General features: G+C 39.8%; 1 protein-coding gene across 5 annotated transcripts in view; it reads right to left on the bottom strand.

Annotated features, from left to right (window-relative positions):
• DPYD (dihydropyrimidine dehydrogenase) overlaps nt 1-26,548 on the bottom strand; it is a 543,036-nt gene that overhangs the window by 337,066 nt on the left and 179,422 nt on the right. For 3 of the 5 annotated variants that reach the window (XM_073356963.1, XM_073356962.1, XM_073356960.1), the window contains exons 5-6: nt 20,914-21,075; nt 869-1,065 (exon numbers count right to left, since the gene is read on the bottom strand). In XM_073356963.1, coding sequence (XP_073213064.1) covers nt 869-1,065; nt 20,914-21,075 — 359 coding nt within the window. Of the gene's footprint in view, nt 1-868; nt 1,066-19,312; nt 19,422-20,913; nt 21,076-26,548 lie in introns of those variants that run through there. The other 2 variants (XM_073356961.1, XM_073356964.1) reach the window with 2 other exon arrangements.

The following is a 26,548-nucleotide window of genomic DNA, read 5'->3' as shown; positions in this document are numbered from 1 at the left end:
TTCTAAAGGATTCATCTGGTAATACCTGTGAATACTGCAGCTTTGTATTTTACAGAGCAGACTAAAAGTGGGTAGAGAACACCCATCCAGTATTTCTCAGAATCACCACACAGAAGTGGCTACTCATGGCTGTCAGAAGTAAACAAAAGATATTTTGTGTCTTGGATTACCATTTAAATGAAAAGAGATGTGACGTTAATCTTTTTAAAATATGCAGACACAGTGGGCCTGATTCTTTGTTCTTTCAACTGGTGTAATGGAGTGAAGAATCAGGCCATTTAGCATGTGACATTCTAATGTATTAAAAGTCTGAAACACTGTACATTGTTGTTTACTAATGCAATAAATGAGCCATTAAAATAGTTAACATTCGGCCATTTACAGCCAAAATTTAAAAAAAATGTACAGCCACTTTTTGTGCAAGCTTCTGAGCAAAGCCTCATATAAATGCACAGCTCAAGGATTTGCATACACAGATACTGATGTGATTGTCCAACCTCCACTGGCAAAAGTGTGTATGCCCTTTTGAGAAGGCAGATCTCAGTTCCAATTCTTTTCATACCTCCGTGGCTAAATGAAAAAGCTGCAAATGTGAGAACTATGTTTCCCTTCATAACAGTCATATATTAGTCTACTTTTTAACATAATTTGGTTCTTTACAGTCACTGAACTTGAATGGAATTTTCGAACATGTGCAACTAAGGACAATATTTAACATGGATGAGGAATGTTGTTTGTTTGTTTTTTTAAGTGAATCTTTAAAATTTGTCATTATCTCCCCTGAGTTTCTGGTTTGACCAGAGGTGAACAAACTGTATTTCATATGCTACCCACAACCACAGGAAACACCCATTTGCCCAGTTTTTACCTTAAGCCACCAATGTATTCCTGTTTTTCAAATATGGTGATGTCTGAGTAACCTAATCGAGCCAAAAAAGAAGCACAACTTATACTTGCAGGCCCAGCACCAAAGAGAGCTATCTTTGCATGGTAGGCTTCAGATATCTTTGCTGGGGGAGGTAAGAAAGGGCTTCTAATCTGAGGAATATTCGTAGCTTTGAACACCTGAAAAGAAATACATTTAAGTAGTTAAATACTGTACAAAGACAACCCCAGTATTCAAACTTTATTACAAATGGCTTTAAAATACTGATCACAGTGTAATTTTCTGCTAGTATTATTACAATTTTTTTATTTCAGTCCATTAAAATAGACGACCATTATATAAATGCATACAAATGTTCATTTGGAAAAAATTGTCCAGGGAAAGGGATTTCTTATGGAAAATCTTCCATTGCACAGCAGATAGACTCCTCCTCCCGTCTCCAATTTGCCAGTCAATCGTGCCGGTCTGAAAAGTTACTCCCCTAGCTCCCATCACCCTTTGTGCACCAGTACAGCTCAGAGCAGGATTTAGTTATCAAAGACTATATCAATATGGCAAACACAATTGCAGGATGTTTTATAATAATCTCCCTTGACTCCCCATTCCATGTAACCTTTCATGTTACAGCAGCATAGTGTTCTCAGTTTTAGTTTCTTTAGGGGTTCTTTTTGGTCTTTACAAAGCTACTAATCTGGGGTGAGATTCTCAGATGGTATAAACCATCATAGTTCTATTGGCACCTTAAAAGGACCAAAGGACATGACCATAAAAGGAGACATTATTGGAGAAATTAGCAATATGTCAAACATGCTCAAGCTTCACCACTTATTTTTCCCTTCATAATATCAAATTTATAATAGTAATAAGTAGGGATCCTAGAAATGCATTTGCCATGGAAGAAATGCGGAATTTGCAATTTTTACAGAGAATCTTTAGTTTTTACATTTTGTGAAAAAATAAAAAACATACAGTAGAACCCCATGCCACCAGTGCACACACAGGGATATGGGGATGCTTCAGCCCTGTACTGTGGGGCTCTCACTATCAGATTTCATTTTAATAGCAGAAAAACATGGATTTTTATGGTTTTTAGTGGAGAATTTTGGTTTTTTTGATCATGGAAAACTAGGATACCTGGTAATAAGCTACCATGCATGGAATATTTCTTTATTTCATTTCTCAGCGGATCAAATCACTTGGCCTTCAGCCTGATACTTTATACTTCCACCAAAGTCATACAACAATAAAAACTAAAACACCTGGAATTACTCTGTTTGCATGAGTAATTAGAAAGTAGGGGAACCCAAAGATAGTAATATAGTGTGCAGAATTAAATATAGCCTGCATTGATGGAAAGTCTGCACAGAGTCCCAAAGTTACTTTAGGATTGAGATTTATGGGAAACAAAATTCAGGGATGAAGAAAATCCCCACCTGAGAAGGAGAACACTGAAAAAAAACAAAAGATGTGGAGCCCCTTGCTGTTGTGCCTCCTTCAAAACAGGGTCCAGATTAGCCTTATTGTTAAAGAAAAATGTTTTTGTGATTAATGCACTAGATGGAAACTCAAGATCTGTCTCTGCCACAGATTTTCTGTGTCTCTCTTGGGCAAGCCACATAGGTCCAGATTTCAAAGGTATTTAGATGTCTAAAGAAGTAGACAGGCATCTAGTTGTGTTTTCAAAAGCTCCTAAGCACTTGTCTATTGATTTTAATGGGAGTTAGGTGCTCTTGAAAATCCCATGTGGTTCTTATCTGCTTCTTTTGGTACCTAAAGACCTCTGAAAATGTAGGCTTGAGAGCCAGATTTTCAAAGATGATCAGTGATTTTCGGTGCCCCAATTTGGGGGTCTCTAATTTGGGATAACTTAAATGGGACTGATTTTCAGAGGTCAGGTGAGAATTTTCTCTAATATTTAGGCCAATGGGGGTTGCAAGAAGCAGCGCAGACCGAGGGATGTACTGGCTGCCGCTTCCCGCAGCCCCCATTGGCCTGGAATGGCAAACTGCAGCCAGTGGGAGCTGCGATCAGCCGAACCTGCAGACGCTGCAGGTAAACAAACTGTCCCGGCCCGCCAATGGATTTCCCTGACCAGCCACGTGCCAAAGGTTGCTGATCCCTGGACTAGAGCATTCACACCTAGCAATCAATGACCAAGAGGAAGGAGGTTAACCCCCCTCCACACACACACACATATACAGTCTTAGCAGGGAAGCAGAGCAGAAAACAGCTTGAGAACAAAGGGTGGAGAGATGATCGGCAATGGGAAATGAGTGGACTTCTGGAAGAGGCTGGCTGCTTTCACCTGGGACTGACAAAAGGGTCAGAGAGAGACTGATGCAGGAATGGAGCCCATTACCAGTTGAGAGAGACAGAAGCGGTATTGGAGTCCATTAAAGCTCAGTTGGTGGATGGCTCTGGCTTGGCGAGATGAACTATGTCTTAACCTTCATTTCTATATGCTAATCTAAGGACTTTCCAATGCTGTGTTCCATTTGACTAATAACCCCTACTGTTTTGAAAACACTGCCTGGTGTCACTGCAAATATGCATTAGTCCCTGAAGAGTGTATAAGCCTACGAGGAGGAGCCTATCTCACTTGGACTCACTGGGCAGAGCTCACAGTGTGAAGCAGGAGTGCTTAAGCCCAGAGGCTTGGTCTCTGAGTTCGGGAGGCAGTGTGGCCTACCCTGAAGGAAGACTGGGGCCCCTTGGAGGGTCTGGCAGACTGAAGGGGTTCCTGTTTAAAAGCTGGGGCATAGCACTGATTCTGGGGTCTATGACAAAGCCACTAGCAGTTATAACTGAAAATATCACTTAGGCAGTTATTTCTTTACAATGAAAAACATCACAAAGTCTGTTCATGCTTCACATTTTTAAACAGTTTAAATCAGATACAGAGACAGATTCTAGATTCATTGGAGCAGATTCTGCCTTGCATGACCACAGAGTGTAACAGCAGGCAGAAGGACCCTCTCTGCCTTCTGCTGACTGTGTAAGGACAAGGCAGAATTGCAGCCCCTAAGCATTTTCCATGTAGCATCCTGCTCTTGCTAGCTTGTGCATATGGGGAAGGGAGTTATAGCTCCATTCCATCTCTGGCACTTGTGGGGCATTTTGGATCCCAGTTCTGTATCCTGGTAACAGCACTGCAGTCTCGTACATTTAAAATGGGTGCAACAGTTTTTGCTGCCAATGAAAAAATCTCAGTGCATCACACTAGAGAGAGCCCTGGGAATCACTCTGCTTTTCTAAGGGAGAGCATCTTTCAGTATTTCCCAGGGGCAGTACAGCGCCATATAACTCCCAATGCATGGCTGTGCCCTACAGGCACCATCTAGCCCTTTATAAATGTATACTGTTAATAAACTCATTACCATAAGTGTGGGTGACATCTAGCACAGTCTCCTCAGAAATGGGGAAGTGCATATTCTTTTCAAGTTAAAGTTTGGCACAAACTTATGAACTGAAATTTTCATTTATGGTTTGAATGAACTTTCATTTTCTTCACACTGACTTGAGAACTCTCAGCTAGGTAAACCAATGATTAAAAAACAAAAAAAATTACCAGCCTTTGTAAATTGACATTGCATTTTAACAAACTGCAAGAAGCAAGAGATAGATAATTGTTTAAAAAAGAATCATTTATATCTGACAACTCAATATGGGAGGGTTTAATGTGGTTATTAATGGATTTCACAGGCTGAAAAGCTTACATTGTACTGTGAAACCAGACTGTGTTAACTAAAATGGAATAGGATTTTTTGTAAAATGTGTCCTTTATTAAATTCATATAGAAGGAGGTAGCGACTTCCATGATATTACATTTCCATTAGTTTTTATATATTAAAGGCACATGCACTTGTATTAGAATGCTAGTCAGTAATATAAACTATGTACCTAGCACAATTTAATGTATAAATTATGCAGTATGTATATAAAAATATTATTCAAGTACATTATCTTTATTTTTAAATACATTGTTCAGCAAATGGGAGCACTAACTGAAATGGTATAGACCTACGTCAGACGCATAATCTAACCAATTGTTATAGTAAATGGTGGAGGGGGTGGAAATCAGGTATTACTGCACTGTTAAGGTTCAGAAATCAAGCAATCATGCAGGAAATTCTAAAAGTTAATTCTGAATGCACAACCTTAATTCTGTCTCGTTGTGCATAGGCTAAAACTGCCTTACACAGTGGAGCCTGCTATATCTTGCCATCTGGAGTTCAATGGGAGTTTTGCATTTTAAGGCTGTTAAGGCCCATAGTGTGAAAATTGCAAATTGCTTCAGTACATTTCAAAAAACTTTCACCCATTTTACAGTGAAGTTTCACTACATTATAATTCAAGAGATTAAATTTCACTGGGTTCCACTGTGCAAATCCTATTGGAAGGTAATTATTTCCCCATACCAAGTAAGTGTAAAATACCACCTTACACGTGAATACCATCTCCCCTTCTTCCTCTGCCCTGACTGTGGGCAAGTTATAAAGAAATTTTATGACTACCTTGGCAAAGAGAGGTAAAGTGCAATCCTTAGTAGGACTTTTACCAGTCAGGGATTTTCTCTTTCCCTTGTAATCTCTAACAAATGCCGTCCTGCTCTCCACACTCCCTATGCATGTTTGTATCTGCATGAAGAATTAAAACACTTCCTCCCCCCACTTCTTTAATGCATTTCAGCCATAGGTCTTGGCTGTTCCTACAGCAAACTCTGATCCTCCACTGCCCAAATGAGAAAAACCACCTACCCAAGGTTACACAGTAGGTCTGTTGCAAGGCCAGGGTAAGAATTCAGGTATTCTGATTCCCAATCCCTCATCCTAACCACTAGGCCATATTGCCTCCTTATCCATATATTTCAAAAGGGTCACACTTCAACTCCAGGTTCTCTTCATGCATTACTTTTGTGTATATACAAAAGGTTGTGAACCAATTCTCTAATGTGCTTTTCAGCTTGAGTTTTCTGGGTTTGTCCAATTGTCCTGTTCTTTCTTCTCCTTTTCACCATTTTCTCCCCCCCACTCCCCAAGAAAGGGTGAAATCATCCACATATTTTCCCTTTCAAAATCTCCATTACAGCCTCACCTCAAGGGCTCTATCCATTCCTGCCCATGATCTTGTGATATCTAATGCCACCATGCTTTGAAGGTGCGACTTTAAATTTGGCAGAGAGATAGCTTTGGTGTAAGGGATGTATCTTTTGCTGTCCATTTGCACATGCTCAGTAGCAATTTACTAGACTTTCCACAAAGTTTCCATCTTCATTGGGCATTTTCCAGCCCAAAGCTGCAGGGGGGCTGAGCAGGATTTTCCCTGCAATCGCAATTTCTGACTTCTCCATGCCATACCGGGTCTGGGCCTAGGCTCTGAATTGAGAACAGGAAGCCTGTTTTTCTTGTGCTCTCACTGTCCTGACTCAACCTGTTCCATCTTCAGAGCAGAGTTTGAATAGTGTGCAGCGTGGGGCCACAGACTGAACACTGAGGATAAAACAAAACATTGAATAAAACTCACTAAGTGAGCACTGTCATACTGTTCTCTGAATGAGGCACAGTTCTTGGGGGAAAAATAGTATGTGATCATGTAAGTAAAGACAACATTACAATGCCGACATAGAAGGGGGCTGAATTAAGGTTGCATAGCCAACTTAAATTTTGGCATTTCTAAACTTTTGAGTGCTTGACTTTGTAACCTTAATAAAATTATTTTTAATGTAGGTTTGTGTGTGTGCTATAATATAAACTGAATATTCTTCAATGCTTGTAATAGCACACATACATTATACAACTGTAGCCTCTAATGTACAATTCAGTGTTAATTTATACCTCAAACTGTTCATTTTATGCAAACTATGAGTAATTTTCTAGTTGTCTATTACATTTTATCAGTTTAAAGAGTTAATTAATTTCTAATGTATTTTAGTACAAATTTTTCTTATAGTCACTATTTTCAATTCACAGAATGCTCTTTGTATTAACAACAGCAATGTTGTGAATTGCAAATCTGGATTAGGCAGCTCATTTCATCTCTAGATTTACTATTCTTAGCAGCACATCTGACACATAAACCAACACAAAGTGTTGGGGAAAATCACAGCAACAATGCTTCCCATAATCTACTATAATTCCAGAACAGCTAAAATTAATTTATTTTAAAAATGAACAAAACTGAATTAAAATGAAAAATTGTTTTGGGTAGTTTTATTGTTTTTAGTAGTTAAAAATCTAAAATGAGAAAACATATTCCAAACTTGTAGTTAATTCGTAAGAATCATAAGAACATGAGAATGGCCATACTGGATCAGCCCAGTATCATAGGCGCTGACTCCGTGGGTGCTCCAGGGTTGGAGCACTCATGGGGAAAAATTTGTGGGTGCTCTGCACCCACTGGCAGCCAAGCTCCCCACTCCTCGCCTCCTTTCTCTCCCCCCCACCTCCCAACGCGCTGCATCCCCACTCCTTCCCCTCCCTCCCAGTGCTTCCTGCCACCCCGCCGAGGATGGTGGAGGGGCAGGAAGAGGCGGGGCAGGGGCGGGGGGGGGTGTCGAACACCCACCAGGTAGAGGGGAAGTTGGCGCCTATGCCCAGTATCCTGTTTTCCAGCAGGGTCGGTGCCAGATGATTTGGAGGGAATGAACACAACTGGGCAATTTATCACAACCCATGTCATCCAATCCCAGATTCTGGCAGTCAGAAGTTTAGGGACACACCATCAGGGACACACCCTGACCATCTTGGCTAATAGTCTTTGATAGACTTGTCCTCCATGAACATATCTATTTCTTTTTTTGAACCCAGTTATACTTTTGGCTTTCACAACATCCTCTGGCAATGAACTCCACAGGTTGACAGTGCATTGTGTAAAGAAGTACTTCCTTATGATTGTTTTAAACCTATGTCATTGAGCGACCCTTGGTTCTTGTGTTATGTGAAGGGGTAAATAACACTTCCCTATTCACTTTTTGCCACACTATTCATGATTTTATAGACCTCTCTTATATCTTGCCCCCCCCCCCCGTTGCCTCTCTTTTCTAGGCTGAACGCTCCCAGTCTTTTTAATCTCTCCTAATAGGGAAGCTGTTCCATGCACTCAATCATTTGTGTTGCCCTTCTCTGTACTTTTTCCAATTCTAATATCTCTTTTTTGGAACGGGGTGACCCAAATGACACACAGCATGCAAGATGTGGGTGTCCCATGCATTTATTTAGTGGCATTATCAAACTCTCTCTCTTATTATCTATTCCTTTCCTAATGGCTCCTAACATTCAGTTAGCTTTTTTGACTGTCACTGCACATTGAGCAAATGTTTCCAGAGAACAATCCACAATGAATCCAAGACCTTTTTCTTGAGTGGTAACAGCCCATTTAGACCCTCTCATTTTGTTTGTATATGTGGAATTATGTTTTCCATGTGCATTACTCTGCATTTATCAACACTGAATTTCATACGTCATTTTCTTCCACAGTGACTCAGTTTTGTGAGATTCATTTATAACTCTTTTCAGTCAGCTTTGGACTTAACTATCTTGAGTAATTTTGTATCATTTGCAAATTTTGCCACCTCACTGTTCACCCCCTTTTTCAGATCATTTAGGAATATGTTGAACACCACTAGTTCCAGTACAGATTCTTGGGGGACCCTGCTATTTACCTCTCTCTACTGTGAAACCTGACCATTTAGTCCTATGCTTTGTTTCCTATCTTTTAACCAGTTACTGATCCGTGAGAGGACCTTCCTTCTTATCCCATGACTGCCTAATTTGCTTAAAAGCCTTTGGTGAGGGACCTTGTCAAGGCTTTCTGAAAGTCCAAGTACACTATATCCACTGGATCCTCCATGTCCAAGTTTGCTGATGACCATAATGAATTCTAATAGACTGGTGAGACATGATTTCCCTTTAAAAAAGCTGTGTTGACTCTTCCCCAAGATATCATGTTCATATGTGTGTGTGTGTGACAATTCTGTTCTTTACTATAGTTTCATCTAATTTGCCTGGTACTGAAGTTAAATGGTTTGTCATTGTTAGGATCACATTTGAAGTCTTTTTTTTTTTAAGTCATCACATTAGCTAATTTCTAGTCATCTGGTACAGAAGCTGATTTAAGCAACAGGTCACATATCACAGTTAGCAGTTCTGCAGTTTCATATTTGAGCTCCTTCAGAACTCTTGGGTGAACACCATCTGGTCCTAGTGACTTACTGCTGTTTAATTCATTATTTTGTTCCAAAGCCTCCTCTACAGACACTTCAATCTGTGAGAGTTCCTCAAATTTGTCACCTGAAAGGAATGGCTGAGATGTGGGAATCTTCCTCACATCCTCTGCAGTGAAGATCGATGCAAAGAATTAATTTAGCTTCTCCACAATGGACTTTTCTTCCTTGAATGCTCCTTTAGCACCTTGATTGTCCAGTGGCCTCTCAAATTGTTAGGCAGGCTTCCTACTTCCGATGTACTTAAAAAAATTGTTGCTGTTAGTTTTTGTGCCTTCTGCTAGTTGCTCTTCAAATTTCTTTTTTGCCTGCCTAATTATACTTTTACACTTGACATGACAGAGTTTATGTTCCTTTCTGTTTTCCTCAGCAGGATTTGACTTCCAATTTTTAAAAGATGTATTTTTGTCTCTAGCTGCCTCTTTTACTTTACTTAGCCATGGTATTTCTTTTTCTGGTCCTGTGCTGATGTTTTTTAATTTGGGGTATACCATATAGTTTGAGCCTCCATGATGGTGTCTTTTTTAAAAGTTTTCTTGTAGCTTGCAGGCATTTAACTCACTACTGTTCCTTTTAATTTTCATTTAAATATCTTCCACATTTTTGTAGTTACCCTTTTTGAAGTTAAATGCTACTGTGGAGGGTTTCTTTAGTATTTCCCCCCTCCCCAAAGGATGTTATATTTAGTTACATTATGGTCACTATTACCAGGCAGTTCGGCTATATCCACCTCTTGGACAAGATCCTGTGTGCCACTTAATACTAAATCAAGAATTGCCTCCCCCCTTGTGGGTTCCAGGACTAGCTGCTCCTAGAAGAAATCATTAATGCTGTCTAGAAATTTTATCTCTGCATCCCATCCCAGTCAATGGGGGATAATTGAAATCCCTCATTATTTTTGCTTTTTCTGTTTTTGTAGCCTCTCTAATCTCCCTGAGCATTTCACAGTTACCATCACCATCCTGATCAAGCGGTTGGTAGTATATTCCTACTGCTATACTCTTATTATTCAAGAATGTAATTTCTAACCATAGGGATTCTACAGTATTGTTTGATTCATTTAATGTTTTTACTTTATTGGACTCTATGTTTTCTTTCACATATAGTGCCACTCCACCACCAGAAGAACCTACTCTGTCATCCTATATATTTTGTACCCTGATGTTACCATGGCCCATTGATTATCACCATTCCACCAGACACTCAAATTCACCCATCTTAATATTTAGACTTCTTGCAGTTGCTTGCAACCACTTATAAAATTCATCAATATTTAGTTGGCTGCCTTCATGTGACTATTCACCTTTCATTTGACTGTTCCTCTTCAGCTCCTACCTGTACTTTACCAACTTCTATCCTCTCCTTTTTACTAGGATATATGGCATCCCTGTAATAAATCCTCCCCTGAGGGATGTCTCTGTCCAAACCATGTGCTCCTTTCCACCTTTCGGCTTTCCCTAACCTTTACTTTAAAACTCCTCTACAAACTTCTTAGTTTTACATGCCAGCAATCTGGTTCCCTTTTGGTTTAGGTGGAGCCCACCCTTCCTGTACAGGCTCCTCCTTTTCTAAAAAGTTCCCCAGTTCCTAGGCCTTGGCTACACTTGCAAGTTATAGCGCAATAAAGGAGCCCCAGGTAAACTAGCTCACTACCTGTCCACACTGGCAAGGCACGTAAAGCGCTCTGACTCTGCGGCTAAAGTGCTCCTGGTACTCCACCTCGGCGAGTGGAATAACATTTGCTGCGTCCCTGCTGGAGCGCTGCAATGCTAGTGTGGACGCCCTGGTTCTATAGTGCACTCTGATCAGCCTCCAGAAGTGACCCACAATGCCTGTGCTAGCCACTCTGGTCATCACTTTGAACTCTACTGCCCTGCCCTCAGGTGACCAACCATCAGACCCGCCCTTTAAATTCTCTGGGAATTTTAAAATATCCCTTCCTGTTTGCTCATGCTATCAGTGAATCTTTCCAGGTGACCATGCCTCCATGTGCCATGCGAGCCCCAGTATGGAGCAATGGCGAGTTGCTGGACCTCATCAGTGTTTGGGGGGAGGAAGCTGTCCAGTCCCAGCTGCACTCCAGCTGTAGGAATTAGGATACCTTCAGTCAGATATCAAGGGATATGATGGAAAAGGGCCATGACCGGGATGCACTGCAGTGCAGGGTTCAAGTGAAGGAGCTGCGGAATGCCTACCACAAAGCCCATGAGGCAAACAGCCGCTCTGGTGCTGCCCCCACGACCTGCCATTTCTACAAAGAGCTGGATGCAATACTTGGGGCAACCCCACCTCCACTCCGGGGACCACCATGGACACTTCAGAGCCTAGTCCAACAAGGCAGGAGGAGGAGAAGGAGGAGCAAAGTGGGAGCGAGGGTGCTGAGGTAGAGGAAGACACCCTGGCATCCCTAGATGCATGCAGCCAGGAGCTGTTCTCAAGCCAGGAGGAAGGTAGCCAGTCACAGTGGCCGGTGCTTGGGGAAGGACAAACACCAGAGGAGGTGTCCAGTAAGCGGTTTTCATTTTGGGAAGGAAGTTATTAGTGCGGGCTCTTGGGGCGAGGAGGGTTATGGCTGCATGCATGCCTAGATGCGGAATAGGGCATTGATGTACTCTCTCACATCGCAGTAACCGGCCTCAGTGATCTCTTCAAAGGTCTCATCCTGAACTTGGGCAATGTGCTTGTGCAGATTTCTCGGGAGAGCCACTGTGGTCCTTGTCCCAGGAAGGCTAACTTGCCCATGCCACTATGCCATGAGGGGTGTAGGACCATTGCTGCACACAGGCAAACTGCATATGGGCCAGGGCAGAAGCCCCATTGCAGTAGAAGACCCTCCCTTGCTTCCCAGGTCATCCTCAGCAGCGAGATATCTTCCAGGATGAACTCCTGTGGACAATGTGGGAACAGTATTCAGTATAGGGGCCCCTTGCTGCTGTCTCCCCAAGGCACAGAAACCAAGAGGACAGTATAGCCGTGAAACAGTCAGTCATGCTTCTCACTGTGCTTACTCACTATTTTGGGGCTCCCGTGGGTTATGTGCACTCACTTTGGGACGGGCAAATTATGCTATTGTGTAGACTGCGTTTGCCCTTAAGTATGGGGGAATCATTGCTCTGTCTGGTGTGAACAATGCTGCCTCTGTTAAGTGTTGCATTTTGCCTTTACAGATGCAACCTTGAGATCTCAGCCGTCCATGTTATCACCTGCCAAAAGACTCCAAAGAATTAGAAAGAGGCCATGTGGAAGCAAGGAAGATGTTGCATGAAGTAATGCCGCATTCAAGTAATAAAAATCAAAAAGTGCAGGAGTGGCGGGAGAGTGAAAGCAGGGTCTGCCAGCAGAATGCGGATGGCCGGCACGAAAGCATGGAGCGGCTGATAAGCATCATGGAGCACCAAGCAGACTCGATATGGGCGCTCGTTACAATGCAGGCGGAGCACTATTGCACTTGCCCCACCCCAACAGTCCTTTTCCCAAAACTCTTTCCCTTGTGCCCCCATGTCACCTCCAACCCACTTTCCCCAACATCCGGGTTCTTATTGCCACCAGCTGCCTCCAACACCTGTAGCTTCACCACCCAGCCCTGAAAACTATGACTCTTACTCACGGCACTCAACCCCCATCACCATGCAGTATAGCCATCCTGAAGTGCAGCACTCATTGCACAGCACTCCAGACAGGAAATACACAAATCTGTGATTGTACCATTCCCCACCCCCTTGCCCTTTCTGTTTCCCAAGCAGTTGTGTCTCTTTTCAATAAATGCATTTTCTTTTCAATAAATGGATTTTTTGGCTTTGAAAACATTCTTTATTATTGCATAAAGTAAAAGATACCTTAGCCCAGGAAAGCAACAGCCACTGCACGTCAGCATAGCAAACATAGATTCCTACTAACATTGGAACCACTACACTTCACTCCCGTGCAAGACACCAGATGTTACTTGTGGCTTTCAGCCTCAAATTGCTCCCTCAAGGCATCCCTAATCCTTGCAGCCCTGCGCTGGGGCCCTCTAATAGCCCTGCTCTCTGACTGTTCAAATTCAGCCTCCAGGTGTTGAACCTCTGAGTTCCATGCCTGAGTTGAATCTTTCACCCTTCCCTTCACAAATGTTATGGAAGGTACAGCATGCGTATATAACCACAGGGATGCTGTCATCGGCCAGATCCAGCTTCCCATATAGAGAGCGCCAGCGGCCCTTTAAACATCGAAAAGCACACTCCACAATCATTCTGCACCAGCTCAGCCTGTTGTTGAACCGCTCCTTGCTGCTGTCAAGGCTCGCTGTGTAGGGTTTCATGAGCCATGGCATTAAAGGGTAAGCGGGGTCTCCAAGGATCACAATGGGCATTTCAACTTCCCCTACAGTGATCTTCTGGTCTGGGAAAAAGGTCCAGGCTTGCACGTTCCTGAACAGGCCAGTGTTCCGAAAGATGCATGCGTCATGCACCTTTCCAGCGCCGCCTGTGTTAATGTCAACGAAATGCCCACGGTGATCCACAAGCACCTGAAGAACCATTGAGAAATACCCCTTCCGATTAACGTACTCAGAGGCTAGGTGGGCTGATACCAGAATTGGAATATGCGTGCCATCTATCGCTCCTCTGCAGTCAGTGAAACCCATTTGTGCAAAGCCAGCCACAAATGTCATGCACCTTACCCAGAGTCAAGGTTCTTCTGAGCAGGATGCGATTAATGGCCCTGCAAACTTGCATCAACACAATTCCAATGGTCGACTTCCCCACTCCAAACTGGTTAGCACCTGATCGGTCTGGAGTTGCCAGCTTCCAGATTGCAACAGCCACTCGCTTCTCCACAATCAGGGCAGCTCTCAATCTCATGTCCTTGTGTCGCAGGGTGGGGGCGAAAGCCTCACAAAGTGGCTTTTCTCATCCAAAAGTTCTGCAGCCACTGCTCGTCATCCCAGACTTGCATGACGATGTGATCCCACCACTCAGTGCTTGTTTCCCGCGCCCAAAAGCGGCGTTCCACGGTGGTGAGTATGTCCGTGAATGACCCAAGCAAACTCATATCATATGCGTTACTCAAGTCCTCACTGTCACTTTGGATGATAAGGAATAACTCAACTGCCAAACGTGACGTGCTGGCGAGACTCATCAGCATACTCCTCAGCTGTTTGGGCTCCATTTCCACAAACTGAAAGGGAAGACAGAGTGCGCAGTACAACAACCGTTGAAATATGGCGCCAAATGTGGACGGAAGCAAAGGGAATGGTGGGATGCGAACTGACGCATCACAGGGCATTGGGACAGGACGCAGAATTCCCCTCACTCCCCGCCCCTTTCCCACAAGCCACAGCGCCAGAATGGGAAGAGGTGCTCTGTGGGATAGCTGCCCGTAATGCACTGCTCCCAATGCCACTGCAAGTGCCGCAAATGTGGCCACACCCGTGCGCTTGCAGCTGTCAGTGTGGACAGACTGCAGCGCTTTCCCTACTGCGCTGTACAAAGGCAGATTTAACTCACAGTACTCTACACCTGCAAGTGTAGCCATGCCCTAAATCGCTCCTCTGAACATCATCATATTAGCCACACATTGAGACCCTGCAGTTCCGCCTAACTGACCCTGCATGTGGAACTGGAAACATCTGAGAGAATGTTATCATAAAGGCCCTGGACTTTAATCTCTTACCTAGCAGACTAAATTTGGCTTCCAAGACCTCTATCCTATCTTTCCCTACCGCAACCCTCCCCAGCACTGCACATGAATAAAATACCCAGCTAGCTTTTTAAAAATGGAACCCATACATTCTAACAAAGAGTTTACACTCTATTGTATTACAAAAGAAAACAACATATGTACAATTCATTTTCTTGAATTTGAAAGCTGGTAAACTTTCTTAAGGCACCTTAAGAACAACAATATACTTCAACAACAAAATCTATACAAGTGTGGGATGGGGAAATTAAAGCCAGGCCATTCAGTTTTCAGAGTTTATAAATTCTGTTGACTTTACCAAGCCATGCTTGTAAGTCTCTTGTTCTGGAGTTAATTAGCTTGATACCGCCTAAAACGGGCTGTTTTCCTTATGTAAGGCCTCTTGAATGCTGTGTTGTCCTTAACTGAATCTCTAGAAGCTGAATAAACTGTTTATACCACACTAAGTTCTTAGTGTGATTTAAAAAGTTAAAGCTACTATAAGCCCTTAGAGCAGTTTAAGGGGCCCTATGGTTCAAGTCTTAACAAAATCTCCAAAATAAGTCAAATTTAACAATTCTCATTTCAACAACTTCTGAGTTCTCTGAATACCATATTCCTTAGTGGAAAGTATAGAAGATTTTTTTTCTCCCCATGCATGCATAATTCAAAGATGACTAGACAATTTTGCTCAAATTTATCTTTGGACTGAGACCAGTAATTTGTTTGGGAAAGTTATGGAAAAGTGGGGATAGAATGGAAGATGGATCTCAACTTTAAACTAGAACTGCAGCTCTGATAACCCCTAATATAAACTGAAGTATATAATAGATTGGATTCATAATTGGGAGTCCCAGTACACCTACACAGCAATACACCTTCTGGGATGATTAGCAGTCCTATTTAATAACCCACCCTCAATTTCATGACCACCTCTTCAGCAACAAAATAACTGATTCCAAAAATCTGTGAAAAATAAGGAGACACTTGAAAGGATTCAGTTGTTAGTAAAAAACCTAAGCTTCAACTTCACCATTGTGTAGTGCACATATCTGGAGACCCATACTTAACAGGAGGTGAAGATACCTTGATTAAAAAGTTTTTAAAACTGTGCTTTTTTAACACTTCATTAACAGTAATATAATGCCAAGCAGCTATTAGAGCAGACTTCAGCTAGTTTAGCTTGAAATATTTTAGCACTTAACTGAATTATTCTAATATTGTTTTGTTAGTAGCTCACCAACTGACAATAAATATATTTTCCAGGTAATAAAGCCAGTGAATTTTAAGAGCTGATTGTACTATCCTCACACATTCCAATAAGTTCCCATTGGAGCTTGTCTGAATGAATGCTGTAGGCAGGAGTGCATTATTAAGGTACATTTGAACATATTATTAAAGTAAAAATAACAATGTGGATTAATTTTAATTACCTAAAATATTAAGCAAAGTACAGGTATCTGTAGCCTTCCTGAAGTTGTAAAATTTTATTCTTACTCAAGTAGTTTTATTTACTAGCAATGTATGGTCCAGGAAATAAAGGCTTTTCCATAGTCCATATCTAGAGCAGTTACTTAAAACTGACCACTTTTTTTTTCACCAGCAGAAATTAAACCACTAATTCTGCACACATTTGTGAACATCAGTAAGTGCCTACAAAATTGAAGCCCAAGGCCTCACACAAAGAGTACTCAAATTCTGTAAGCCTAAATAATATTTAGAAAACATATACCGCTTATCTTCAAAGCACTTTACAAATGTTAGCAATCCTCAGCTCTGTCAAGTAGTTAAGTGAATATCATTAAACCTGTTTTACAAGCTGGATAACTGAGACAGAAGGTGAAATCCTGGCCCTGTCAATATCACAACTCCCACTGACTTCAATAGAGCCAGAATTTCATCCAGATAGTTGAAGTGACTTGTCCAAGAACTCAGAGAGAGTCTGTGTCAGTACCGGATTGAGAAATCTGAAGTCCCTGGATCCACATCCTGTGCTGGGGCATTAAATCCTGCCTATCACTTCAAACAAGCCGCACAATTTTATATTTTACTCAGTCTTTTTAGACTTCAACTTGATTTCAGATTAAGAATGAAAGTAATCCTTAAGACAAATGGTTTCATCAAGACAAATATAAAAAATTAACAGAGAGTAATGCTCAGTTCTCATTTTGATGGGTAACCTCAGGAGGTGACGTAAGTATCAGAATAGCAATCCAGTTTCCCTGTGAACACTTAAAGTCAGAGAAGCCACTATCAAATCTATCTAACAGCAACTACCCGCAAATAACTTGCCTCTAGGAAAATGTTCTATTAAATCTCCTTTCCCAATTGCTTCATGCTGTAACAACAACCAGAAGATATCCTTAAAGAGGGTCAAAGCCTCCATGGGGTAAGGAAAAGAGAGTCAGGGCAGAACATGGTCCAGACAGTATTTAAGTATAGAAATAATCCACTTTTTTATTTAGGTTCTGCTGTTCCGTTCAGAATAATTCACTGGAAACCGTGAAAAATTAATTTTAAACTCAATAATATTAATCACAAATATATTTTTGTTAGACTTCTCACTAATACATCAATAAATAACAGTCAAATAAATTGCACTTCACTTTTGCTCCAAGCCTAAAAAGGTACTTAAAGGTTGAGAAAGAAGTACATTTTAGTACATTCTGTGGGTTTCATATTCATATAGCACTACCTGTATTTACTGTCACTATACTCTACAGTGCAGAGTTCCACGTAACTTGCATTCCAAGAAATATAAATATTTCATGATTTTAAAAACAACTAGGTAATGGGGAGGAGGGGGAGAATGAAGGGAGAGACAGACATTAATATAATTTTGACCTGTGCAGCAGAAGGTCTAACCTGAGCTCTTGACACTCCCTTCATTTATCACAGTGAGTTTTTATTCCACACTATTCTCTAGCTGCAATTGTTACCTTGGTAACCGCACACAACATACACATTCTATATCACAAACACAGAGTGTATAACATTAAATGTTGTCCGGTTTCACATTTAACTGTCAGGATCTAGATTCTTTTTATTTAAATGCATTTATCTTTTTTTATTTGATTACAGTATCTTTTTTAAAATAAGGCATATAGTTACAAAAATGGGGAGGGGAATACGAAAAGTGCAATAGGTGGGAGGTTCCATATTTTGTGTTTTAAAATATGCAAGACAAATATTTTACGTTAGTGAGTTTTATCTGCCGTATGAACAGATTAGTCACAGTACAGAAACACAAAAGGGACATACGTCATACCCATGTATTTTCCCATTTTAATTTGCATTCCTGCTATACTGCAAATTAGTCTTCATCTCAGCAAACTGAATAGTGTGCCTTTTTATTATTACTTTATCTTGTAATGAATCACATATATTATCCTCAGATTAATTTTATGCAAAAATTGTGAAACTTGGTTTCAAGCACAATGTAGTTTTTAGTAAATAAGACACTAGGGGAAAAAAAAAACTTTTACACAGTGCATGAGAAGTACTATTGATGTGCAGCTCACATTAATATCCCCACATGTTGCTTGTCTAAAATACACAATTTGTAAGCATTCATGTAAATAAATGTATGCACACACTTAAATGTTTGCAGAATCAGGACCCATTTGTGTTACTGGTAATGACTTAAGATTCCTTCAGTACTTGTACTGTTGCATGTACTGCTTTTTTTTTAAATTTCAGTGTCACAGAACTGCTAGTACTGACATTTCTTTCTATTGAATAAGCTGAGTATCTTCCAAGATTTCTACAACTCAAATACTAAAGAGCTCTTCCGTCTTACCTGGTAGAAATTAAACTGTCAGTGCTAAAGTCAATATTTATTACAAATATGATGGCATACTACTGCTAGTTATGATTACTATAGTGTATACAAAGTCATCAAAAACAACAAACTGCAATAAATCTAAAATCTTATTAAGTTGTAAAATATCAACAATAGCTATATTTTCAGATTGCTAAAAATAAAGAAATTGTATGTAGAAAAGACAATACAAAAAGGTGCATTTCAGTAAATTTTAAAACTACTACGCAGAATTACACAGCATCACTTTATTGTGTTAGGGCTTCAGATACTAATACATCACTTTAAACAAAACTTAAAACACTGTGGTGAAAGCCATTCTGAGCTATTCATTCTGTCCTGCAGTTTTAGCATCAATCATTGTGCCAGCACTGAGCTTTTTTTAATAGATTTCTAAAGATTTTTGAAGAAGAATGGCAGATATTTAGCAAAATCTATCAAGCCATAATTCCCTCCTATTAATCATGGCATTAAGACTAAAGGGAAAGACAAATCAATTTTTAACAGATATACTTGCATTTCGTTTCTAAACAGTAATATTTCACTATTATATCTATCATATACTTGACAAGCGTTTAATCTATTTTTTTTATGTAAGCCTTATGTCTTGCAGCAAATGTTATAGTTTTATGCATACGGGCCAGAGTCATTAAAGAGCTGATTATATTGTCCCTTGATTGTTATGATCCAGTCATTCAATATAAAGGTAAGACAAAAAGTTACAAACTGTCATTGGATGTCATTGGTCTAGTCCACTAGATGAGCATTCTGGTCCAAGTTCTCCTGATACCACTCTAGCAGGCCCAAACTTTAATTCAGTCAATGTGTGTCTGTTGCTTTGGGAGCAGAGGAGAAAGGCAGTTCAAAATAGAACACAGAGGGGTCACAGAAACTCCATGACATGTCTTAGCAGGAGCATGAAAGGAGATGTGCAGACAGGTTGAGGGAGTAGGCCAATGGCCTTTGCAGATAGATCCTTTGACCATAAACAGTGCAAAGGGGACATGAAGCCTATGAGCTGTACTAAAGGCAAAGCCTGCCCATGCAGATACACAGTCAGATGCTCTCAGGGAGGGGGAATAAAGATTTCTATCCTTTGACCTGTGGGTCAGCCTTTTTCCCAGGCTTTGTGGAGGGGACCAAAATTTCACCCTCTATTTATAAATATGGTCCATTAAATGGGTCATCATATATAAAATATCATGATTGATTCTGTAATCATGGGGGGGGACGAGGAGTACTTGTGGCACCTTAGAGACTAACACAGCTACCACTCTGAAACCTGTAATCATGGGGTTAATTATAAAATATACAGGGTGTAAACATTATATAAGCACACATTTTATTCATATAGAGTGACACCCTCTCTTCTTTTTGCAGAGCCCAGGTATGCAGGTCTTGTACAAATGATCAGAAGAGATGGAATCCTTCATATCACCTGAGAGCATGAATTTGACACAGCATCTCCATGGCCACTACAGCAGCTCATAAGTTAGAGTGGCATCTGCCACCCTTTTCCTTCCTCTAAAGGGAAAATTTGGATAGTGGATCCATGCAATCAGAAATCCACTAGCTGTGTCCCTCCCCTGGGTCCCTTATGGAGGCTCTCTGAAACTAAACACCTCTCCCCACCACAAAGTGGAAGTGCACTACTTTTGCTGCCTTTTTGGGTTCTCTCTGCCCCATGTGGAAGAGTTAGGGAGTGGCATAAGGAAATAGGTTTTGGCCCTAAATAAGTTCATATATTTGCAATGTAAAGCCATTCCAATACATAAATAAAATAAATAAATAAATGTACATACATATATATAGGACACTGAACTTAAAAACATATTTAAATAAAAAAAAGTCTTAATCTAGCTTCTAACAGCACCTTAAATAATTTAAAAAATGAAATTCTGTTAAATCCAGTTTCCTCTCTCTATTAAAAATCTTAGAGTGTGGTGGTGTAATGAGTCAAATCACACTCCAGGACTTTCACTGTGCTATAGCAGTGTCCACATGGGATGTTACCAGGTGGCAAGCTGGTTTGTTGCGCAGTAACCTGCTGTGTAGACAAGCTGAAATTTTAAGTTGCCTTCTTGATTACAACTAGTTCTCTATATATTCTTATGAAATAATTTATTGTGAAAAGCTATTTTCAACAGGTAAATTACTGAATGTGCTTCAAGGTAAGTACTAGTTATTTTAATCCATTATATTTTTACTTTAGCAATATAGCATATTCCAACATGTTTGATTTAATGAAATCACCAATAAGAAATTTAATCATTAGAAAATTCTTTGGTTCATATGTAAAAATACCAGCCATCTGTATGTCTTACATACCTCAGTAGCAAACTGCTGCAATCCACCAATATTAATTGGTCCCTCCTCCGTAGCATATAAATTGCATCCACCTACACAAAGATCTGAGGTTGGACATACCATTCCGCATGTCAAGCCCAGTGGGTTGTCAGAAAGAATCATTTTGGCAGCTCCGTAATAGTTCTGCATGAAGAAAACAAAATCAACAATAATGCCATATAACAGGGAAGCGGAGATTCAAGAAAGGAAATCCAAAATCTTGTTCCTTTTATGTGGCTAGTAAAATAACACTGCACCTTTGATAAAATTTAAAGAAACAAATTTGTCACATATGTGTATTACCAATCATGGTTGAAAAGGCATTGAGGACAAATTCAGAATATATCTCACTGTACGGCAGGCTAAGAATATTTCAATTATTTCTTTTTTTATTATCAAAATATTCTAATTTGTTTTATGTTGATTTGCAGTTATTTTTCTAGGGTTGTGTAGTGGATTTACAGCTTTATTTTAAACATAACATGTTGTGCGTATTACACTCCAGTAAGTGCTCTCTCCATTCCTAAGTCAATTATGCAGCCGGTGAACAGACACTATGTAACTCCTCTCTCCATTCACTCACTTCCTAATAAATAACAACAACAACAACTATCAAGAAGAGCCCAGGAAACATTTGTGTGCCGGAGGTTTCCCTAAAGACCACCACTGATCATGGAAAGATGAAAGTCACACCTATGCAGGGGACCAGCACCAGGCTCATGCACTAATTAAGAGGCCTGGAGGGCTTGTGCTGGCAAATGCAGATGAGAGTGAGCACCATTCCAACCCTCTCCAAACTATGAACAACTGCAAGGAGAAAGGTCTTGTTTTCCATTCTCTCCAGCCACCTCTTCTACATCTCATTCTCCAGTAACTTTTTAATGAAAATTGTTTTCAGAGCTGGTCTAACACTACACTGGTCTGTGCCAGGGAGTCATTCTCCCAGCCAGGACGATAACTGGCTCAGAAGAATCAGAAGCTGTAGAGCCAGTGGGAGGTGTAGAGCTCATTGACAGGTGCCCTTCACAGTGAAGAGCTGGAGAGTTTTATTTTCAGCCTTCACAGTTAGCAGGATAATATGTGTGCAATGTGCATCTTCAAAGGGAACAATATCCCACAGTATGAGACTCAAGTAGTGAATATGCAGAGCATTTTCAAGATTTGATTATGTAACAAAATGTGGATTACAAAAAAAAAAGTCATATATGATTGGAAAAGTTCTAATTAACCAAGATGCACATTAAAGGACTGGGCATAATGTTCAGAGGCTCAACCAGATGATGCAGTCAGGGACAGTGAATTCCAGTAGGGCTCCAATGTTTACAAAACAAGTTTGTAGAAGTAGTTGAGCCTTTCTTCTACATTTGCAGAGCCTACTCCACTGGCCATACCATGATTACACAGATCACAAAGCCATGCATACATTTTCAATGGGGTTTCCTCCTAAATTACTACACCAATTGGAAGCTCTAGTCTTGGACAAATAGGAAAAAATTGGTTAATTAAGCGAGTCATTTGTGAAGGGACTTCCTTCAAATGTTTTGTCTGTGGTGACAGATAAAAGTGAGATATTGGGCCTGATTCCCATTTATGTTGTCCACTTTTCACTGCTCTGGCAATGTAAAGGGGCCTAAAAGTGGCTTTTAATTAACCTGATTAAAAATGTAATTTACACCCACTTTATGGCTCCTTTATTCTGCCAGAGTAGTGTAACAGATCTTCAATGTAAATGAGAATCCAGCACATTAAGTTCAATATTTAATATTGGCTAGAGGAATTGTTTCCTTGTTTCTCTGAAAAAGGACCACCCAGAGCTAAATTGTTGGACATTTGTCTTCAGAATTCAAACAAGCTATTTTTCATTACTTTTAAATTTTGGTTTTGCTTCACATTCTGCTGGGTTTCTTCATATTTTGTGTGGGGGAGGGGAAGGAGGGCTGTTGTGCCCAGGATGGCTATCTTTGTTGATTTCAACTTTGGTACAAGAGAAAGAATTACAATAACCAAATGTAACTTCATCTAAGAAAGATAATTAAGGATTCATATATCTTTGAAGCTTCATAATTAAAATTGGTGCATACAGATAATTAAAATCCTTCGTTTATCATTTTAGCTAACTATTCCTCTTTAAGAATCATTTTTATCATAGGTTGGTACAATGTTCACAATATTTTCTTTTAAGACAGAATATATAATAGTTAAAATAGTTAGTGCTTCAGTGGCACCCTCCTTAGAAATCTCCATTATTTAATTTCAATCATGTTGATGGTTTGCTGTGTTATTGAATTATGATCTTGATTAAATTTAAGCTGAGGAACATTACTTATTGATTTGATATCCAGCCATTACATATCTTTATATATAGAGACTTTTACAACACAAGTACTGTGAGATATGCCCCACACATCACAATGCCAAGTAGTATAAAATGTTTTGTGGTGTTAACATTTTTAAGTGAATGTAGTGATCAATAAAAAGGCACCAAACTGACAAAGCTAGAGCTTATAGAGTGCTATTTATTCAGAGAACAAGCATACCAAAAGCAGCAGCACTGCAAGCTTTCCACACAGATTCAACACTACGCCTCAACCTGGTGCAAAGGGATCACCTCTAGAAGTGAAAGGGGAATTTAGCTTCAATGCTCACTCAGCCTCTCTGCTTAGGCTGCCAAAAAGAAAGCCAATTAGTGTCAATTCTACTGGTGGCAATTCTGTAATGTGGACATATGTCTACTCAGAAACAACATAGTATCAACATCATGGGCAGTGCAACCTAGTGGATAGAGCACTGGACTGGGGCACAATAGACCTGTATTCTATTCCCAGCCCTGCAACTAGCCTGCTGGGTGACCTTGGGCAAACCACTTCACTTCTGTATGCCTCAGGTCTCCTCATGTTTGAAACAGGGATAATAAGGGCCTCCACTATAATGAGAGCTAGCTATTCATTGATTAGTATAAGTCATTTTACAGGTTTCAGAGTAACAGCCGTGTTAGTCTGTATTCGCAAAAAGAAAAGGAGTACTTGTGGCACCTTAGAGACTAACCAATTTATTTGAGCATGAGCTTTCGTGAGCTACAGCTCACTTCATCGGATGCATACCGTAAAGTCTGCTGCAGTTTCCACGGTATGCATCCGATGAAGTGAGCTGTAGCTCACGAAAGCTCATGCTCAAATAAATTGGTTAGTCTCTAAGGTGCCACAAGTCCTCCTTTTCTTTTTGCGAATACAGACTAACACGGCTGTTACTCTGAAAGATATCAGATGGTAACTTTCAAGATGAAATCCTTGTCACCTTCCCAAATGAGCTGCCCAAGTAACTTCAAGCTTAGGATTTGCCTTCAGTCTGTTCTGAGCTGTACTTGATTTGAACTGGTAATCTTAGTGAAAAGCTCTCATGTTCTATTACCCCAGTTTTGTAGTACAATAAAATATTTAGATGTTTTCTGTATTGTATTTAAGTATAATATGGAACAGTATTTCTTTTAAAAATATTTTTCTAAAATAATGACTGTGTTTCAGATAAGCTACCATAGTTTTTAATCAGTCACTGAACCAAATACTCAATTTCTGATCCTGTCCAAATTCACCCATCATGAGCGGCTAACTAGCCCATTTGGGAGAATTTTATTGTGATGTTATACAGATCCTGCTGCTATAAGCTATGTTTTCAGGAGACCTATAATGTTTCTCATAATTGTGCATAACTGTCATTTGCTGAAACAGCACCCTTATTCCAGAAAGGAAATTTTAGGACAACACAAGGTAGGTTGTCCTAAGGAAGCATATAGTATTAGTAAAAGACATTTTAGAAATATGAAGAATTTAGAATTATAGATCGGAGGTAGGTGATTTGGATTTTTCCACACACCTTTGCTTAGTTGACTTACTAGTTATATTAGTGCTTGCTTGCTGAAGACCAACTATGCTACTTTATAGGCACTCAAGTTACTAATTATCAACTACAAACACTGCGGAAAAGAGAGGAAAATCCTTAGTACAACAGCTAAAATACTTTGCAACTCTGTGATGGTTTGTTTCTGTGTATTTATCCCTTCTTTACTATACTGATTTCTCATGTAACACATGCCAGACATCATTAGAGAGAATACATTTTTCTAAACTTTTACAAAAACTAATCAGGAAAGGAAGTATAATCTAGTTTTAATATGCTGCTGAAAATTATAGTACTATTGTACTACAGCAACAAGCCATTTTGCATATGGCAGAGACAAATTAACAAATAATGAATATGAATACTTTGCACTTATATGACACCATCCATCTGAAGATCTTTAAGTGATTTATGGTGGGAACCCTTAAAATCTTGCCAATTTTAATTGACACAGTTACCTCAGTATCTTCAGTCTTTTCTGATACTTCTTATATAAGGAAAGTACCTCTAATATTGAAAATACTGGCATTATATAATTACAAACACTTATTTAGCACTTATTCCAATTCTCAATTAAATTAATGGGAGTCTTGATCATATTCATATAATACAACCATAACAATTATTTTACAGAGCCCAAGGATGTGCTAGATCCCTCACAAAAGAGGAAAAGTGATCTGACCCCTACCCGGAGTTTATGAACTAATATCAGACATGATGCAGCAGGGAGTAGCTAGACAGTGCCGTTGGAGGGAGGATGACTCAGCAAAGGCTACTACACAACCTAAAACAAAAATAATTTAGAAGTAAAATAGTTTGGGATATTTTTAAATACATACAAATAAATAAGCAGATGACTCAGTTGGCTAATTCCTGTAGACATCAGGGAGGAAGCAGGTCGAGAACTAGAATGCTTTGGTGATTGTTTTATTTAAATGGAATAAATGCCTCCTCATGCCTTGATGCATAAAATATATTTTCCTAGGCACTTCCACAGAAATAAATTAATCTAACTGGATAGGATGCTTTTTGGTTTCCTTCATCAAAATGCCAATAAATACACCTTGGTAAGAGAGAGAACAGAAACGAGCCTTACACAGACATCAATAATCAGTGGAAAGCAGGCAGAGGAGGATATCCACATGTATCACTTGGAAGTATTACATAATTTGCATGCAAATGAGACTTTTTTTTACTTGAGAAAACCTATTAAAACATGTAGGATCAATACAGTAAGATGAAAAGAAATTACATTTAATATCAGGAAATTCTTACAGCATCTATTCATTCATCTAATTTAAGCACATTTCATATAAATTTCACATAGATCATGACTTTCTGATATTGTAGTTTTCTCAGATACAACAAAGTGACTGCAGTATTGTGTTCTGTATAGAAAGAATGAAAGCACTGGCTTAGCCAGGATGTGGAGATGGGGTGGAGTGAAAGCAGAAAGGTAGGAGGGGGAAGGGAGGGGAGGGAATAAAACAGTGTTCACTTCTTTTTTTGTCTCTTAGTTAAATGTTTAAAAATGGACACAATTACAAAACAAAATTTCCAAGAAAATTACTTTCACCTCCTGTCCACTGTTATCTATGTTTTCTTAAGTTTTTACAAAAATCAAAATGTGTTGGGTCAAATATTGTTGTTTAAAATGACATAAGGAACAACAATTGAAAAACATATACTGATAAAGAAGATAGGTATCAACAACCCAACATAT

Source organism: Lepidochelys kempii, chromosome 8, assembly GCF_965140265.1.
Source record: "Lepidochelys kempii isolate rLepKem1 chromosome 8, rLepKem1.hap2, whole genome shotgun sequence".
In the NCBI taxonomy this organism is placed as follows: domain Eukaryota; kingdom Metazoa; phylum Chordata; order Testudines; family Cheloniidae; genus Lepidochelys; species Lepidochelys kempii.
The sequence above is the reverse complement of the archived record's forward strand: the minus strand, read 5'-3'. Positions and strand labels throughout refer to the sequence as shown.